Source organism: Orycteropus afer, unplaced genomic scaffold (genome assembly GCF_000298275.1).
Source record: "Orycteropus afer afer isolate SDZICR_OR568_19922 unplaced genomic scaffold, OryAfe1.0 scaffold00083, whole genome shotgun sequence".
NCBI classification, from domain to species: Eukaryota; Metazoa; Chordata; class Mammalia; order Tubulidentata; family Orycteropodidae; genus Orycteropus; species Orycteropus afer.
In genome coordinates this window covers 1,872,797-1,892,876 of record NW_006921670.1, presented here as the reverse complement: position 1 = coordinate 1,892,876, position 20,080 = coordinate 1,872,797, and the positions used below count along the sequence as shown (strand labels likewise).

Below are 20,080 nucleotides of genomic sequence, written 5' to 3'. Positions count from 1 at the left end.
GGAGGTAACTATGGGGAGGAAGTGGGAGGGGAGCTGCTGCATTGTAAATTTTGGTCAATGACATGAGACAAAGTGTATGTGAACTGCTGTATGAAAAGTGAATTTACTCTGTAAATCTTCACCCAAATCCTAATTTAAAAAAAAAAAAAAACCCTTTTCTTTCACCCGGGCTGCGCGACTTCTCTGGCCCCTCTCAGGGACCTGTGAACCTCGCCCGGGCCCTTCTCAGGGACCCGTAAACCTCTCCCGGGAGCGCAGAATAAAAACTTCTCTTTGACTCCACTTTTGTGCGTCCTATTCTCCTTACTGTGACCTTATACTTAGGTGCCCATCAACAGACGACTGGATAAGCAAACACACACACAATGGAATACACAATGGAAACATACACACAATGGAATACTATGCAACACGAAACAAAAATGTAGAGTCTGCGAAACACCACACCATGCGGATGAACTTGGAGGACATTGTGCTGAGTGGAGTAAGTCAATCACAGAAGGACAAATATTGTATTAGTTCAGAAAAAGTCAAGGAAAGGTTTATATATGGAAGGGAAACTTTCTTTGTTGGTTACCAGGGGTGAGAGGGGAGGGAACACTGCAAAAATAGAAACAATTAATTAATTTTTTAAAATTATTAAAAAAAAAAAAAAATTATACCCAGAAACAAAGACCACGGGGAGAGAGACCAGAAACATTCGCGGTGGTTATCTGGCCTTGTCTTCCCTCCACCTATCTTTAGTTTCTAAATTTTCTACCCAAAGCACACAGAAAGGACAGTGCATAATAAGGAAAAAATGTAATAAAATAAGGTCAACATTTCTTTCTGTTACAGTCCAAAGTCACCTTTAAAAAAAAAAAAAAAATCAACGTTCAGAAAAACGAACAGGAGAGGAGACCACCTCAAAGGAGAGATGTCGCAATGACTCCGGAAGCTGGGGCAGAGGAACAGCAGAGTCAGCAGAGAGGAGGAAGTGGACCCCCAGGGCCTGCAGAGGGGGCTCAATGAGAAAGAGCCAGGCTTTGCTGGAAACTGCCAGAAAGTCAGGAAGTGGCCTCTGGAAACTGCCACAGGGGGTGGAGGCAAGGTACAGAAAGCAGAGGGCCAGACTCAAGCCCAGGCGCCCCTGGCCACTCCACCACCCCCAGTCCGGGCAAAGCTTATTCTCCCCAGCTGCTCACACCTCCAGGGCCCGGGGCCAGAGGGGACGGAGGGAGGCGCTGGGTGGAGGAGCTGGGGCTCCGAGGATGCTTACACACTGAAGGATGAGTCCCACAGCCTCCCGAAGCCACCAGCCTCCAGCGCAGGGAGCCTGGCTTGCTGCCCTTCCGGCAGGACACTGAGCGCCCGCAGGAAAGCCTCTAGACTGACCCCTGGAGACTCCCCAGCGCGGCTTGCCTGACCACCCCCCCAGGGAAGCCCGCCAGCGAGCAAGGCCCACCTACACACACAACCGCAGAGCCTACCACAGGGCTTGCTCCTAAGACCAAGACACACAGGGGCTGAGGGGCTTGAGCAAAGCTTCCCAAACACACAGCAAATGAGAAAAGGACCACAGGAAACAAGCCTCACAACTGACACCGTCAAGGTAAGGAGAGAAGTAAGGACAGGATGATGTCCAAGGACCAATTAGGAAGTAAGAGGAAGCTCTTAGAAACACAAAAGGAAAACAGAAAATTCCAAAGCAGCCACGGACACCAAGCAGAGGAGAGGGGGAAAGAGATGGACAAAGGGGGTGGGGGTGGGGAGGGAGAGAGGTCAGTCCAGAAGTCCAGCAAAGAGCCAAACGGCGCTGCACACAGAGAGGCAGGGGGTCATCAACGAGGTGACACAGGAAAGCACCGAAGACAGACCCCGGGGCTCTCACGGTGCCTGCCGTCGGAGGACCCGGCACCCCGAGCAATAAAGGCTCCTCCCGGGAGGCCTCACGACAGCACTTCAGCACACCCGCATTGCAAGGAAGTTCCTCAGAGTCTCGAAGGATCAAGAATAAAGCACATTACCCAAGCCCACTGCAGGCAAGTCGGACCCGACTCATAGCAACCCCTCCTTGGGTTTCTGAGGCGCTATCTCTACGGAAGTAGATTGCCCAACCTTCCTTCTAAGGAGTGGCTGGTGGGCAGTCAAATGCCTTAGGCACTACGCCACCAGAGCTCCTAAGCACACTGTAAGGTATCACAAATACAAACAGCATCCGGTCGGGACCACGGAAGGTCCTGGACAGAACGGGAGGAAATGCAGAGCAGAAGGAAGATCATGAAAAGATCAGACTCCCTGGTCTGACGCAACTGGCGGAAGCTCTGAGACTGTGGCCCTTAGACACTCTTCAAACCTGGAACTGAACGCACCCTCAGATCATCTTCCAGCCAAACGGCAGACAGGCCTCTGAAGTGAACAGGAACACCCGCGAGGAACGTGTTCCTCAGAACAATCAAACACATGAGACCAAAAGGACGACGTCTGTCCAGAAACCAAGTTCCGAAGGCAGGAAGTGGCAGGAAAGGTGGATGGATGGAGATGAGGAACCCGGGGAGGAGCCGGGAAGAGTGCTGTCACATTGTTGTTGTTAGGAGCCCTCGAGTCGCCTCCGGCTCATAGCGACCCCACACACCACAGCAGAACGAAACACCGCCCGGTCCCACGCCAGCTCCGTGATCCTTGCTATACTTGAGCCCACTGTCACAGCCACGATGTCAATCCACCTCGTCAAAGGCCTTCCCCTCCTTTGTTGACCACTGTCACATTGAAGGGACTGTAATTAATGTCACTAAAGAAAACGTGTAGAAATTGTTGAACGGAAGACTAATATGCTCTGTACGCTTTCATCCAAATCACAACAAACAAACAAGTATACACACTCACACAACAAACATATACACATATGCACACAGAAAAACCTAGACAGATATTTACTACCAATGGTGGTTTCTGGGTAGTGGGAATACAAGGTCTTTATTTTATTACATATAAGTAATTTCGGCTTATTTGTATTTCTAATTTTCTACAGTATACCTATTTCCTCTGTAATTTAAAAAAAAAAAAAGCATCAGAAATTACCAGTAAGATCTCTCCTCTGCCTAGCTCCAAAAATTCAATAAGTAAATAATTCTTAAAATATGGCATCACACTTTGCAACAAGAATGGTGATGGCTAAGGGATAATCAAGCACACCATCTGTGCTGTTGTTGGGTCCCATCGAGTTGCTTCTGACTCATGGCAACCCCGAGCACAACAGAATGAGACACTGCCCAGTCCTACACCATCCTCACAATCACTGCCCAGCCCATCACTGTAGCCACTGTGTCGATCCACCTCATTGAGGGTTTTCCGTTTTTCACTGACTTCAGCTTTGTTGTCATGTGCTATTGAGTCGGACCCGACTCATAGCGACCCTTCCTTGGGTTTCCGAGGCGGTATCACTATGGAAGTAGATTGTTCAACCTTCCTTCAGAGGAGTGGCTGGTGGGCGTGAACCGCCAGCCTTCTGGTTAGCAGTCAAGTGCCTTAGGCATTACGCTACCAGAGCTCCTCCCAACTTTACCAAACACGATATCCTTCTCCAAGGAATGGTCCCTAGTGACAACATGACCAAAGTACGAGAGACGATGCCTGGCTATTTTTGCTTCTAAGGAGCATTCCAGCTACACTTTCTCCAGGACAGACTTGTTCATTCTTCTGGCAGTCCATGGTACTTTCAGTATTCTTCACCAACACAACTCAAAGGCCATCAATTCTTTGGTCTTCCTTATTCACTGTCCTGTTTCCACATGCATATGAGGCTACTGGAAATATTACAGCTTGGATTAAACAAAAAAAAAAAACACCTAAACTCACTGTCGCGGAGTCGGATCCAACTCATAGCAACCCTTCCTTGGGTTTTGGAGGCGGTATCTCTACGAAAGTAGATTGCCCAACAAGGCACACCTTAATCTCAAAGTTTTCCAGTCATATACCAGACAGTGTTTCACTGCTATTCATAAGGTTTTCATCAGCCAGTTCTTTGAGAAGTGGATGGCCCCTTCCTTCTTCCTAGTCACTGAGACCTGTCCACCACGGGTGACCCTGCTGGCATTTGGAATACTGGTGGCATAGCCTCCAGCCTCACAACACGCAAGCTACCACAGTGTGACAAACTGACAGACAAGTGGTGGCGAGGATGTCATGCTTGGTAAAGTGGAGGGTCAATGCAAAAGAGGAAGGCCCTCAATGAGACGGATTGACACGGTGGCTGCAACGATGGGCTCAGGTATAGCAGGGAATGTGAGGCTGGCACAGGACTGGGCAGTGTCTAGTTCTGTTGTACACAGGGTCGCTGTGAGTCGGCACTGACTCAACGGCACCTAACGATAACAGCCTTCACAGTGACACCTTTCCTCTTTAACCCTTTAAAGAGATCTTTTGCAGATTCTCTCAGTGCAGCATGTTGCTGATTTCCTGACTGCTACCACGGGCATTAATTGTGGATCCAAGTAAAACGAAATCCTTGGCAACTTCAATCTTTTTCTATTTATCATGATGTTGCTCACTGGTCCTGTTGAAAGGGTTTTTGTTTTCTTTATCTTGAAGAGTAACACATACTGAAGGCTTTGTGCTTCAGGTCTTGATCATTTTCAGCATGCAAGGTTGTGTCATGTGCCTATCACAGGTTGTTAATGATCTTCCTGGATCACTTCCACCTGTGGAGTAAAGAATTTCACTTTGCCCAAAGAGAGGCTGGCCATTGCCCTCGGCGACTGGGAGATGATCTCTAGGTCCTTACAATATGCTGCCTGATAAGAGTGTCTTTGTTTACCTGGAAAAGAGCCTGGTGGGGTAGTGGTGAAGCACTCAGCCACTAATCAAAAGGTTGGCAGTTCAAACCCACCAGCTGCTCTGTGGGCAACAGAGGTGGCAGTTTGGTCTCTTACAGATTACAGCCTTGGAAACCCTATGGGGCAGTTCTACTTAGTCCTGTAAGGTCGCTATAAGTCAGAATCCACTCAATGGCAATGAGTTTGGCTTTTCTCTGTTTTGTTTACTTGGAGGCCTTGGCCACTAGATGGTCTAACAGTGTGATTTATGAAAAGGGCTACATGGATCCACTCTACTCTGGAAGGGCTGGAAATTAAATGTCACACATGGCATCAGTTCCACCTGCAGACATGTTGGAGACCAAAGGTAGCAAATCTGCCTCCAGAGGACCTGGGAGCTAAAACTCAGCTGTACAGGAAGTCAGCCACGGAGACCCAATGAAACTCTGGCCACGAAGGCTTGGGTGAGCGTCTCTGGTTGGCAACACTCCATGGCCATGGTCACACACAGTTGCTGAGTGGACTTGACACTGCCCATGACTCCACAGGGAGAGGATAACTGGACATGCCACGTCTGGAACCCTCCTAGACTCTGTCCCCTGAGTCTCTTCCCTTGGCTGATTTTAATCTGTATCTGTTCCCTATAATAAACCATAACCATGAATACAAAAGCTTCCATGAGTTCTTCTAGCAAATTATCAAATCTAAGGGTGGTCCTGGGGACCCCAAATATGCAATTGGTGTTAGAAGTGAGGGTGGTCTTCTAGACGGTGCTCCCTCTAACACTGCACCATGAAAATTTAAGGGAAAATGACTTGCAAACCTAACTTTCATTCTAGAATCTGACCAGCTAAAGTGTTAATCAAAAGGAATATGGGAATAACAACAACAAAAAGAGTAACGACATTTACACAGATGCAAGGTCTTTCTCAGAAAGCTACAGGAGGATGTGCTCCGCCAAAAAGAGGAAGTAAACCAAGAAAGGGAGCTCCCAGACATGGGGGAATCCAACAGAGGAGAGAGATGAAGGGAATTCTCAGAAAGGACAGTTGTGTAGGAAGGGGTAGGGCCCAAGGAGGAAAGACCAGAGCGAGAAACAGATTGACAGATGGTGGGAAATGCCTGACTGTGGAAAATTTTTGAAAGTACATGGAGAATGCAAACAAACACACACATAAACACAAGATTTTTTTTTTTTTTTTTTTAAAGAGAACAAGTTGAATTAAAGAAAAAAGCACATTCACAGAAGGTCACTAAGCAGAAAGCAGTCAACATTCTACCAGAATGGGAGGGAATTCCGGAAGGTGAGGGTTTTTGTTTTCTTCACTTCTCTATCCCACAAAGGCACTCAGAAAACATTTCCTGAACAAAGTATCTGTTGCATTAACAGAAATTTAACCAAAAAATTACAATATGACTATGTTGGGAAGATGGGATGAGAAACAGCAGAGTGGTTTTAGAAGCGAGTTGGATTCTCACCTACTAGGCTAAGAAAACATAATAGATAATGTTTGTAAGAAGCACCTGAGAAAAACAGAGGCCACACTGGAAGAAACAGCCAAACAGTGGGAAAGCGGTATCGCTGCAGGGACTGGGGACCCAAGGCGGGGGAGGGGGGCAGGGGGAAGCAGAGGATGGCTAACGTTTCATGCAAACCTTTCAATATCTTGACTTGTTCAAGCAACTCAAATAGTACTATGACAAAAAAAAAATCTAATATTTAAAAATCAAGTTTATTCCTTTATAATCACAGTTCATACTGAAAGACGGGGAGGAGAGGGGGTGGGACAGGCTGAGGAAGCTCGTGGCAAGGAGGCCGGGCCTGGGGAAGGTCTTCCTAACACTTCCTGGGTCACAGGAGGTCAAACTGTTCATGAAGTCAGAACCCTAAGCAGAGGGAAGACCCAATTCTGGGACTCTGTCTTCAAGGCCTACAAATGAGTCCTTAACCCCTCTTCAAGATCCACACAGAGACCACAGCTGTCCCATCTGCTACCAATGGCTGCCTAGCTGAGCAGGTTAGCACAGGGTAGAATCCACGTTAAGTGTACAGCCCCCACCAGCTAATGTTTGTGGTGGCAGGCTTCCTTCCAAGGGTACAGAAAGATCACTGACCCTGGGCAGCCATGTGGTCTAGCAGGCCCGTGCCTGCCCCTGAGTCACAGCTGGCAAGAGCACCATCAGAGCAGCTACCTCTCCAAGGGACCAAAAGCTGTTCCTCACCACTGTCAGAGCAGCTGGGAAAATGAACAACGACCATCAAAGTCACAGTAGCTCCTGTCTAGTGGTTGCCTCATGAGGGTCAGGCATGTGTGCCGCCATTGTATTTAATCTTCAAAACCACCCAAGATACACACACTACGAATTTCACATGCCCATCTCCCAGGTGAGGAAACCAGGCCCAGAGAGGTTAAGTAACTTGCTAGTAAGCAGGGGAGCTTACATTTGAACTCAGGCCATTCTATCCCCAACACTTCACTTGGGCTAGTACTCAAAGCTGAAGGTTCCACCAACTCACTGAAGACATGTCTATTGCATGTCCACTGTATGCCAGGCACGGTATGAGAGGCTGGTAAGTGTGAACAAACAGGGGCCCTGCCCTCACAGTGCACAGTCTGGTAGAATAGCTAGGGCTCCAACAAGTGGCAAACAAACCCATGATGAAAGACAGTGATGACTACAGCAAAGAAAACCACGGATTGAAATGACAGAGAAAAACAAGGGTGGACCCACTGAGGAGAACTTTTCATTGACTCGATTACTCAGGTCTGATACCTCAGGACTGAGGAGCCAGCCATGCAGAGTTCAGAACGAAGGTGTCTTCATCGTGCCAGAGTAAGGAGGTACTCACCCCTTCTAGAGCCTTGTCCCAACCTCTATCACCCCTTCTAGAGCCTCGTCCCCACCTCCAAAGAGCCTGATACCTGGACGATATAGAGGCAGGGACAGTACTGGGCCCCCCCTCCGATGCTGATGCCGATGAGGTTCTGAGCATCCTTCTGGAGGGTCACCTTCCCAGGCACAGTAGGGATTCCACTAGAAAGAGAAGCACAAGGCTGAAACTCCCGGAGGGCGCAGGCCAGGAGGCCCCTCACGACCCCCGAGAGGCCCCAACAGCTACAGAACCTTCGCTCCTCCTCACTTGACCAGAAAGGCAGCACTTTGTTCAGGAAAGTGCACAGCTTTTGGAGTCATGCATATGTGAGATCAAATCATAGCTCTGTCACGTATCAGCTCTGGGACACGGGTAAGTCACCCTCCCTGCACCTCAGTTTGCTCGTCCATAAAATGAGAAAGAGGCTGCCTTATGATCAGTTACTGTGAGAAGGGCATGGAGGATACTTAACACCCACCCAGGGCACAGCAGGCCCTCCAGAAAAGCAGTTCCCCTCCCCTTTCCTTCATTCTATGGCCAAGACTTTATGCAGGCTCTGTCCTTGTCACCCTCCTAGGGGCACAGGGAACATTATGGTCACTTGCTCTGGAAGGACCTCCCCTGTGCAACTACCAACTTCCCATCTGCTAACTATTACATCTCAGTTTTCACTATAAATCAGCAAGTATTTATGGTTTATGGTAAACAGTCTCGTTTACTCACTTATTCTTGTTCCGAAGCAGCATATATTCTAATGGGCAGACAAGCCTAATTTTTAAAATTTTGTCCCACTAATTGTCTAGACCAGGAAGGTATGGTTATGGCACTCCTATTCATCTTTCAAAACCCAAGCTCTTTTGTCACCTCCTCTGTGAAGCCTTCCCTGAACATCCTGGCAGAAGCACTGCTCCGGCCGCTCCACTGTCCTTGTACCAGACCACTCTCTACTGCAGCCCTTCCAGCCCTGAGTTGTAATTGTCTGTTAATGTGTCCACACTCCCCTACAGATGGTGAGTTCCTGACCTGGAAGGGTTCTGTCCCAGCACGAGCCCTGACACCCCACCCCACCCCACCTCCGCTGAGAAGCAAGGGTTTGGGGAACCGAGAAGTCCAGGGATCTGGAGGTCCTGGGGCTCCTGCACGCCTGGGACTTGGAGGAACAAAATACTCACAGTTTATCCTCCTCGATGTCATAATCCAAGTCTGCAAACATGGTTCCGAAAGGTGGGATGGGCTGGCTACCTGCCCAGCTCGGCAGCGGAATGGGGAACTGAAGCCAGGAGGGAAAGGAGGGTAGGGTTAAGGGAACCGAAGTACCAGTGTGCGAGTCCCAGCCCCTCAGATGCCGGGAGAGCCGGGCCCTCTCCCTTCTCTCGGGACCATGGTCCTGCCGGGGGCTGGCGGTGATTCTTACAAGGTACAAGGGGGATCTCCAGGCCAGGGTGACGGGCTCAAATCCCAAAGTCCGCCCCACGGGTCTTCGGGGCCTTGCAGGCTGCCTAGGTTGCTCACCGGAAGCGTCGGTCCCACAGCCGGGTCCGGGCCAGGCTGGCACCTGAACCCACCTGCCGTTCCACCTGTTGGCGTCCGCGACTGTCACGTCACTTCCGGCGAGACAGGGAAGTCCCGCCTTCCCTCTGCCCGGTGTACTCCCCCTAATCCCCGCAGGCAGCCCTTCTCGCTCTGGCTGCTGCGGCTCCCAGAACCAGAAAACAGAACAAGTATGGGAAGGAACTGCTGTTGGTTAAGAAGAAGCGGAAACAGAAGAAAGGGCTGGACCGGCTGGCTGCGCTTAGTCCCACCCCTTGCCCTGTCACCGCCGCCATCTTGGTAAGGGCAGGATTCCTCCCAGCTTCCTCTGCGGAACGCAGGGGACCGCGTTGGCCCGACAGTTGCCACGGCAACGAAAGCATCCCGGGGTCGAAGACCTCTGGCGAAGTTCAATGAACTACAGCCCCGAGACCTTCCTGTTTACACTTTCTGCATACGGGCCTAGACCAACCTGGGGACTCCGTTAGTCCTGTACAGAGCTGGAAGGGAGCTTTGATCTCAGCTCAACTTCCTTTTCCAGCAGGAAACTCAGTTCCACAGAGGGGAAGTGATTTTGTCTAGTGCAACCCAACATTGATATAAGATCCAGATCTTGAGCCTGAAACTCCTGTTGCCCAGTCCAGTGCCCTTAACAACGACACACTAGACTGGCACTCAGTGGACCTGCTACTAAGGACAGATCTGACAAGTTCCCTTCCATTCCCCTTACTTGCCTCCGTTTCCCGGTATACTAAGGACATGGGGGTAGATGCTCCCATCATCCCCTCCAGGACTATGGTATTTGCTCACTGATTTCTTGCCCAACCTCCTTCCTTCGAGATCAGGAGCAGCCCCCTGGGGTCTCAATGAGGGTCACAGCCCCCCAGGTACCTGGGGCTCAGGAAACACCATCAGCACTTCCCATCCGAGGAGTCTGAATGCCCCGTCCCTGCCAACCTGTGCTGCCATGGCTGTTGTGTAGAGTGGGTTCCCTGGAGCAGGTTGGCTGTCCCAGAGCTGGGGCCCTGTCATCCATCTCATCCAGGCAGCAGGGTAGGGTGGGGGGTGTAGACCTGCCCAACTTGCTTCCCTGGCTGCCCCCAGGGGCTGTGGAGGAAGGATCATTATGCCTGTATCCCAGGCCTGCCCGAAGCCCTGCCCCCCTCTCTCAGCAGATGTGCACTTCCCAGTTCAGATCCCTTTCACCGGTTTTAAGTTTAAAGTTCACCACATCCTTGGGAGGGGAGAAGAGTATTGTCAGTCACAGTTTTCAGGTAAGGAAACTGAGGCTCGGACAAGCAGCTTCCCCTCTTGCACAGATGGTTCGTGGCTGGGCTAGGACTGGAACCCTTGGCTTCCTCCACAGGCCTGGACCACTGAGCCCTGTGTTTAGACCAGAATTTCTGTTTTCAAAAAAGCAGCATCTTCATAATGTTTAAAATTGTATATACAATTATGTCTTTGTGTAGAAGCTATATTATAAATGGATAGACGCTGATTAAAAAAAAAAAAAAAAGCATCTTCCAGGCCAGATACTTTTACATGGACTGTGGCTCTCCCACCCCGGGACAGCCCAAGGCTCAAGCCTGAGCTCTGCTGCTTTGTAGCTGGGAAATCTTGGGCAGGGCACCTTCTGCCCCTGAGCCTCAGGTGATTGTTGGTGAGGATAAGGATCCTTCCCAGGATGCATTTATGAAGACAAAGACAAAAGGGAGAAGTGGGGGGTGAGGGTGTTTTGTGCGGGATTCACGGGACATGGATGTCCGAGATTGTTACTGTCATTCCTCATAGTGTTATTTTACACAATTAAAGGGGCTCAGGGGGCTCAGGCCCCTGCCTCAGACACATCTGGGAAGTGTCTCGAATGCAGGTTCCTGGGCTCCATCTCAGACCTGTTGGGGCAGAGTCTCTGCAGATGGGCTCTTGGTAGCTCCATTTTCACAAAGCTCTAAAGGTGACGTAATGCCTCTTGCAGGTTATCAGGGGCTCAGAAGGTAGTGTCTGAGCAGACTTGGGGTGGGCCTGTTCAGGTCCACCAGCGATCCCTGCCCCAGGTGCCTCACTGTCCAGGAGGGAGCCCAGGGGGCTGTGTGGGCCCAGAGGCGGGGCTGCTGCCCAGGCCAAAAGCCAGGGAAGGCTTCCTGGAGGAAGTGACATGTCAGCTGGGGCACACGGGCCAAGGAGAGGGAAAGAGAGACACAGGCAGAGGGCACAGCTGGAGCAAAGGCAGGTGGGGGAGGGGGGAAAAGGCACAGTCCCTGTCCTCAGGGATCCCAGTCCCAAGAGCTGCCAGGCATAGTTGAAGACAGTTATGAGTGACTGGTGGGAGCACAGAGTGAACCACCACCTCCGCCAGAGTCACTGGAGAGCGGAGGGACCAGGAGGGGCCTCAGAGAGGCTGTTAGGGCACCTCCCTCAGGATGGGTAGGATTCTGGGGGCTTCAAAATTGGGGTGAATGCATCCCAGAGGACTGTGGCTGGTCTCTTCAAAACTTCAATCCCCAAGTTTGATTTTCCTTCTCCTGTGCAGCTGCTCCAGAGACTGTCCAAGGCAGGCAGTGACCTCGCAGGAAGCCCAGCCCTGCCACTGAAAGCTGTACCGCCCTGGACGAGTCCTAGCCCCCTCTGGGCCTGGGTCCTCTCAGAGAGTTCAGCTCCCAGTCTCATTCAATCATGAAATCGCTTTCCCAGCCCCGTATTCCCTGGCAAGTGCTGCCACCTACTGTCTATTGGGAGAAATAGCTCCTAGGACCCCAGAACAGCAACAAGTCCCTCCCTTTTCACTCCCGTCCTTATCATGTCTCCTCCCAGGGGAGACCATGAGTCCTTGCAGGCTGTGGGTGGTGAGTGAGGCTGGTCTTGTGCAGACCATGCTGTGATTGACCTGCCTGAGCTCAGCTGCTGCTGCTACCCCAGCACGGCCTGAAATGTTCACTATTTGAATCACTATCTGGCATCAAAGGCCCCTATAAAGATCAAGAAACCAGGGGTGGGATGATGGAATTTGGTTAAATTCATCATCAGCAGAGAGGTTTTGAGTATGGCGTTAAAGTCAAGAGACAGTAATGAGATTCTACAGAAGAATCCTGATCAAAGGTGAGCATATGTAGAATAGGATTTCAAATTCTCATGAAATCCAGACTTTCTGGAGCCATGGAGGCTGGATGAACCCCTGAAACTATTGTCCTGAGATAAACTTTAAGCTTTAAACTGAAAATATTCCCTGAAGTCTTCTTAAAACCAACAGTTTAGCTTAACTAGTAAAGAATGTTTGCCTTCAAATAAGGGGCTAACCTCTTAAAATTTATAGAAAACTTCAACACCTTAACAACAAAAAGATAAATAGTCCAATTGAAAAAGGGTCAGAGGACATGTACAGACCTCACCAAAGAAGACATTCAGGCAGCCAACAAACCCATGAAGAAAGGCTCCTGCTCATTAGCCATTGGAGAGATGACAATCAAAACAACAGTGAGATATCATCTCACCCCAGCACTAACAGCAAAGTTCAAAAAAACAGAAAATGAAAAATGCTGATGAGGGTGTGGAGAGACTGGAACCCTCATACACTGCCAATGGGAATGCACTGAAATGGTGCAACCACTGTGAGAAGACACCTCCTTAAAAAGCTGAAAATAGGAATACCATATGATCCAGCAATCCCGCTACTAGGTGCATTCCTAGAGAAATAAGCCGTGACACAAACAGGTGTTTGTACACTCATGTGCACACTCAGGTTCAATGCATCACTATTCACAACAGCAAAAAGATGGAAGCAACCTAATTGCCCATCAACATCTCAACTACACAACGTTAAAGAATGATGATGAATCAGTGAAACATCTCATACCTAGAGGACATTACGCTGAGTGAATTAGTCACTCACAAAGGACAAATACTGTATGAGAACAATGTTGTAAAAAGTCAAGGGTTTCACACAAAAAGGAATATTCTTTGATGGTTGCTTGGGGTGGGAGGGGAGGGAGGGTAAACCACTGACTGGAGGGTAGACACACGTGTTAATTTGGGAAGGAGAGGCCAAAAGACAAAGAAGAAGAATGCCTGCCTTGAACACTGTGTTCCTTTAAGATCTGCCTAGGTGGGATCCCAAGCCATGGTATTTTAAGATCTGCCTAGGTGGGCTCAAATTGGCAACATAAACTTGAAGGATTAGATAGGAACCCTGGGGGGCGGTGAGTTTATGCGAATGGGGGAGGAACAATTCAGACAAGGAGGGTAAGAATGGTTGTACAACTTGAACAATGTACTTAGTGTTGCTGAATCGTACATGTAGAGACTATTGAATTGGTGTATATTTTTGCCATGTATATTCTCAACCAGGAGGCTGTCATTCGAACAGAACAAGGGGACACTGCATGGTTTAAAATCAGGAAGGGAATGTGTTAGGGTTGTATCCTTTCACCATACTTATTCAATCTGTATGCTGAGCAAATAATCTGAGAAGCTGGACTTTATGAAGAACGTGGCATCAGGACTAGAGGAAGATTCGTTAACAACCTGCAATATGCAGATTACACAACTTTGCTTGCTGAAAGTGAGGATGACTTGGAGCACTTACTGATGAATATGGAAGACTACAGGGTACAGTATGGGTTAGACCTCACTATAAAGAGAACAAAGATCCTCACAACTGGACCAATAACTAGCATCACAATAAATGGAGAAAGATTGAAGTTGTCAAAGCCTTCATATTGCTTGGTTCTACAATCAACGTCAATGGAAGCAGCAGTCAAGACATCAAAAGATGTATTGCATTTGGGCAAATCTGCTGCAAAAGACCTCTTTCAAATGCTGAAGAGCAAAGATGTCTCCTTGAAGACTAAGATGGCCTAACCCAAGCCATGATATTTTCAATCTCCTCATATGCTTGTGTAGCGTAGTGCCTAAGGCACTCGACTGCTAATCAGAAGGCTGGCAGTTCAAACCCACCAGCCATTCCTCAGAAGGAAGGTTGGGCAATCTGCTTCTGTAATGATACTGACTCAGAAACCCACAGAGGGGTCGCTATGAGTCGGGTCTGACTCCATGGCACATAACAACATATGCTTATGAGAGCTTGACAATGAATAAGGAAGACTGAAGAGGAGTTGATGCTTTTGAGTTGTGGTGTTGGTGAAGAATGCTGAAAGTATGGTGGACTGCTAAAAAAAACTAACAAATCTGTCCTGGAGGAAATGCAGCCAGAGTGCTCCTTGGAAGCAAGAATGGCCAGACTTCATCTCACCTACTTTGGTCATGTTGTCAGAAGGGACCATTCCCTGGAGAAGGATATTGTTCTGGTTACCTAGTGCCACTCTGACAAGAATATACCACAAATGGGATGGTCTTAACAAACAGGAATTTATTCTCTTACAGTTTGGAGGCTTTAAGTCCAAGTTCAAAGTGCCAGGCTCTAGGGGCTGGGTGAAAGCCCCTCAGCTCTGCCTCCAGCTCCCGGCCCACTGAAGCTGGAGGCTTTTCTTCACTCAGACAGCTGCTGGCTGCTGAGGCTGCCAAGCCCAAGGTTAACAAGTAAAAAGACACAGTCCCGATGTTACCAAACCACATGGCAGGCCATTAATTAAGTCCATTATAAGTCCCCAGGTCGGCAGAGCATGGCAGGCTGATGAACAATGACACAGCTACATGCATGTCATAAGCTAGAGACCATTCCCTAAGGCTTCTCCTTATATGCAGGAAGCAGACCACATCCCTAAGGCAGCTACACAGCTGCTCACAGTAGATTCCACCATGGAGTTGATTACCAGTCTCATCATGGGGAATACTACATCCCGCTGCCCAGCCACTCAACCAGGCCCAGCCAAGTTGACACACAAACTGAACTACCACAGATATCATGCTTGGTAAAGTGGAAGGTCAACGAAAAAGGAGAAGGCCCTCAACAAGATGGACTGACACAGTGGTTGCAACGATGTGTCCGGTATAGTAGAGATCATAAGGCTGGCACAGGACCGGGCAGTGTTTTGTTCTGTTGTACATGAGGTCGCTGTGAGTCAGAGACAACTTGATGGCACATAACAACAACAGCACATTCTTAACAACAACAAACAATTTTAAAAAGAGTAACAGTGACAATAATAGCAGCTGAAACTTATTGAGCATTTATTATGTGCCAGGGACTGTGCTAAGAAGTGTCCATTCATTACTTCATACAGACCCATCAATTTCCCTTAGAGGTGGGTACTGTTCATTCCCTTATTATTCATCAATAAATATGTATTGAGCCCCTACTGTGTCTGCACCATGAGGACACAGCAGGGACCAAGATGGGCAAGGTTGTCCCTCACTGAGCTCAGGTAAGTGGGAAGAGGTAGGCGATAAACTGGGAAACAAATTGGTGAATTTCAGCTAGGCCCAGAGTTCATGGGTATGTAAAGAGGGGTGAGGAGGTGATAGGAGTGGGGAGCCTTTAGGTGTGCTGGTGGGAGAGATCTCTCTGAGGAGGTGCCCAGAGAGCCCTGTGAGGATACCAGCTTACAAAGACCTGGAGCAGAGTGTTCCTTCAGCAGGTATGAGCTGACACCTTCACACCATCAAGGAAAGGCCCGGGTGGGTGGAATGCAGCGAGGAGGTGGAGGGGATGTGAGAAGAGGTCAAAAAAAAAAAAAAAAAAACCTCACTGCCATCGAGTCGATTTTGACTCATAGCGACCCCCATTGGGTTTCCAAGAAGGTAAATCTTTATGGAAGTTGCTGTTGTTATTGTTGTTGTTATGTGCTGTTACAGAAGTAGGTTGCCCCATCTTTCTTCCTTGCAGAACAGCTGGTGGCTTTGAACCACCAAACTTCTGGTTAGTAGTCAGATGCCTTAGGCACCATCAGTAAGGGCCAAGTCACCAGTAACATTACCCCTACTTCCCAGATGAAGAAGGAGGCTCTGAAAGGTTCATGACGTCTCCTGGCTAATTCATGGTAGGGCCAGGGTTTGAGCCTGTTTCTGGCCCACGACTGGCTCTGTGACCCCTGTGGCTTCTGTGCTGTGTGGACAAGTGACCCAGCCTCGTCTTTTGCACCAGCAGGCTAACTCCACCAACCTGAGAGCACTGGGTGAGAGCCCAGCGGGAGAGCTCATGACTGTAGGCTCCTGAGGACCTGGTGGGGGCATGGACACAGCATTGGCTCAGGAGGCAGCCAGACCCGTCAGAACAGCACTTGACTGCTCTGGGCCTTGGTCTCCATGTAGAACAAGGATCCTAAAAACCTGAGCATTTGCTTTAAAATGGAAGTCAAGTCGGGACACTTCCTTGCTCAAAGCCTCCTGCCGTCATCCCATCACACACAGAATAAACCCAGGTCCTTACAATGCATGACCAGAAGGCCCCCAAGATATGGGCCTGGTTATTCCTTCAGCCCATTCACATTCTGTGTCAGGGCCTCTAACAGATCCTAGAATGTTCCAGAACGTTCCCACCTCAGGGCCTCTGCATTTGCAGTTCCCTGTGCCTGGAACACCAGCTGTGCTCTCTCTCTCCCGTCATCCAAGTCTCTACTCCAGTGTCGCCTCCCCGAGAAGCCCTCCCTGAGCCCTTGGCTGGAGTCTTCATGACACCTATTTCCTCCTGGCCCATAGCACAGTTTGTGACCGAACGATGGCTTGTTTCTTGTCCGTGTCTCCCCACCAGGCTGCAAGTTCCCTGAGAGCAGGAACCTAGCCTGTTTGGGTCACACCCCTGTCCCCACCACCCAGCCCAGGCCCAGTATGTACTAACACTCCATTTAGGTTTGTTGAGTGAATGAGTAACTGTGCCCCTCAAAGCAGGTGGCCAGAGAGTAGGCAGTGGCCAGCGGGAGTGGGGGCCTCGAATGCCAGAGTAAGGACCTGGAGCTCGTCACTGCCTGGCACTGGGCACGCAGGAGGCTCTAGAGTAGGGGAGAGGCAGAATGGTCAGATCTGCGTGTGGGTTGGAGCTCATGGGTCTGCACGGGGCAGACTGAGGGAACCAGAGAGGCCCGTCGGTCAAGGTGGAAGGCCATGGTCTGTAGGGCCAAGAGTCTCCCATCAGCCTGGCAGTGAGTGGAGGGAGGCTGGGGAAGGGGTGAGCATTCTTAGGGCATCTGCCTCCTTTGGGAGGCCGAGTGGGGCCTGACTGGAGCGGTGATCACACTGCCCTTGATGCACCCAGCAGTTCCCTCCTCCTCTCTTCCCCGGGCCTCCTCCAGTCACCACCTCTGGCCAGAGGTATGGGCTTCTGTGCAGCTGAGTCCTCCAACGGCAGCTCTGTTCCCGGCTCTGCTTAGCAAGTAATGGGCTGACCCCTGACCTTCCCTCCTCCTCCCACCTCCAGCGCTCTGCCCCCAGGGTTAGGTCAGGGATGAAAGCCTTAGGAGCTCAGGGTGGTGGACTCCAGCCCCGGCAGGAGAGGGACAGTGCCTGATTGTTCCCGTCCCTGGCAGCACAGCGTGGAGCCCGGGCTCTCCTCTCCTCTCCTCCCCACTCCTCTGTTCTCTCACTCTCTCTCCCCTCCCTTCACTCCTCTCCTCCTTCTCCTCCTCCTCTCTCTGTCAGGGATTCTCAAACTCAACTGGGAAGTTATCACTCACACCCCTTCCAGAGACTCTGAGGCAGTAGGACCCGGACAGGACCCATGGTTCAGACAAGGGGCTAGAGGGCTGGGGGCACTGGGAGAGACCACTTAGGAAAGAGCCAGTGACCTGAACCAGAAGACTTTGGGGATCTGAGCCTTGGTGACCTCAAGCATGAAATGGAGTCTTGGGATGCTGAGAGCAAGGCCAGCCCACAGGAGGGCTGTGAGGATGACATGTGAAGACAGAAGCGACTGTGTCCTGTCCCTCTTTCCCCTGTGATCTGTGATGCCCCTTATATATTGATATATCCGTTTGTTCATGGGTCTGCTCTGTCCCATTGACTCGGTGTCCATCTCTGCACCAGTAAGCACCACACCGACCTAGTGCCCACAGCTTTATAAAAATGCCTTGATGTGTGATAAAGTAAATTCTGCTTTGTTCTTTACATGTGTCTCAGCTAGTCTTAGTACTTTGCTCCCTGTTACTTATTGTAGAATCAGCTTGACCAAGCGCCACCAAAAACCCACAGGGATTCTGATCAGGATCACACTGGATCGAGAAGGAAACCCAAGGAGGGGTCGCTGTGAGTCGGGACCAACTCAATGGCAGTGAGTTTTGGCTTTGTGATAGCTTTATGATACTGACTATCTCTGTGCAAGTTAATGGTTGTCTTTGCCCATATATTTAGGTCTTTGACTTTGTATTAAGAAAAATTTCAAATTAGAAAACTAATTGTTGTTGTTGTTGTTGTTATGAGCCGTCGAGTCGGCCCCGACTCATAGCGACCCCTCCTTGGGTTTCCGAGGCAGTATCACTACGGAAGTAGGATTGCCCAACCTTCCTTCCGAGGAGTGGCTGGTGGGTTTGAACCGCCAGCCGTCTGGTTAGCAGGCAAGTGTCTTAGCCACTATGCTACCAGAGCTCCTTAGAAGAGGATAATGAAGTTCATTTTACCCAACACCAAACTTCACAATGATCACTCATGGCTACTGTTTGAGCCGCAACCCCATGCAATCCCCCCAGCCCGCCACAGTCCTCATTATTATAAATAGGTCAAGTAAATTTTGGGGTGTCTTCTTTAATGTCTTTCGACAATGTTTTTATTTAGTTTTTTTTATTTTGAAATAATTATAGATTCCCAGGAAATTGCAAAAATAGTACAGAAAAGTGCCATGTACCCATCAGTCAGTTTTCCCCAATGGTAACAGCTTATATAACTAAAGCTCTTTAGCAGAACCAGGAAATTGACAATGGTACACTCCATAGGCTTTATTTTAGGTTTCACCAGCTTTCCACACGTTCCTTTATGTGTGTACATAGTTCTGTGTGATTTTCTCCCATGTGTAGGTTCATGTACCATCACATCAAGATGCAGAACCGTTGCATCATCACAAAGATCCCTCACCCTACCTGTTACAGTCACACCTTCTCCCTCTCTGCTCCCTAATCCCTACCCACCAAGAATCTGTTCTCCATCTCTATAATTATGTAAATTTAAGAATATATTTAAATGGAATCACACAGTAAGTGGTCTTTCAAGATAGGTTTGTTTCATTCAGCCTTATTCCCTTGAGACCCATCCAAACTGTCACAAGTATCAATTGTCCATTCCTTTTTATTGCTGAGCTCTGGTGGTTCAGTGCCTAAGGCATTTATTGCTAACCAAAAGGTTGGTGGTTCAAACCCACCAGCCACTCCACAGAAGGCGATAGGCCAATCTACTTCTGTACAGATGCACTGCCTTGGAAACCCAATGGGGGTTGCTACGAGGCAGAATTGACTTGATGACAGTGGGTTTGTGCGTTTTGGGTTGTTTTTTTTTTTAATTATTGGTGAGAAGTATTCCAGGTATGGACATGCAAGTTTGTTTAATCATTCACCCACTCAAGAGCATTTTCAGTCATTTACAATTTGGGGCTATTACCAATAAAGCTGCTGCAAACAGTCGTGTACATGTTTGTGTGGATTTATGTTTTTATTTCTGGGGAATAAACATCTAGGAGAGTGATTGCTGTGCCACATAATGTTTAGTTTTAGGTTTTTTTTTTTTTTTTTTTTTTAAATCGCCAAACTATTTTCCAGGGTGTCTGTACCTCAATCATGTTTTACACTTTTCTCTGTCCATATTTCACTAGATTTAATTTTTGCTAATATTGTAAATGGAGAATTTTTATAAAATTGCCAGTGTTTATGAATGTGATGAACAAAACAAACAAGGTGCAGGGAGTAGAAAGAAGCAAAACCCACATTGAAGCAAATTTATATTTTTTCAAAAACATACACCAGTTTCCATGTGTATTTTTCAATTTATATTTTTTCAAAAACATACACCAGTT

At 48.9% G+C, this 20,080-nt stretch overlaps 2 protein-coding genes across 2 annotated transcripts in view; one reads left to right on the top strand and one right to left on the bottom strand.

The window, feature by feature from the left end:
• The window catches only part of PICK1 (protein interacting with PRKCA 1), a 21,776-nt gene extending 12,895 nt beyond the window's left edge, over nt 1-8,881 (bottom strand). The window contains exons 1-2 of the mRNA XM_007941660.1: nt 8,841-8,881; nt 7,718-7,829 (exon numbers count right to left, since the gene is read on the bottom strand). Of these exons, the coding sequence (XP_007939851.1) occupies nt 7,718-7,829; nt 8,841-8,881 (153 nt within the window). The remainder of the gene's footprint in view (nt 1-7,717; nt 7,830-8,840) is intronic.
• A 168-nt stretch (nt 8,882-9,049) lies between these two features.
• Nucleotides 9,050-20,080, top strand: part of SOX10 (SRY-box transcription factor 10) — a 109,739-nt gene continuing 98,708 nt past the window's right edge. The window contains exons 1-2 of the mRNA XM_007941753.1: nt 9,050-9,085; nt 9,337-9,498. Coding sequence (XP_007939944.1) covers nt 9,050-9,085; nt 9,337-9,498 — 198 coding nt within the window. The remainder of the gene's footprint in view (nt 9,086-9,336; nt 9,499-20,080) is intronic.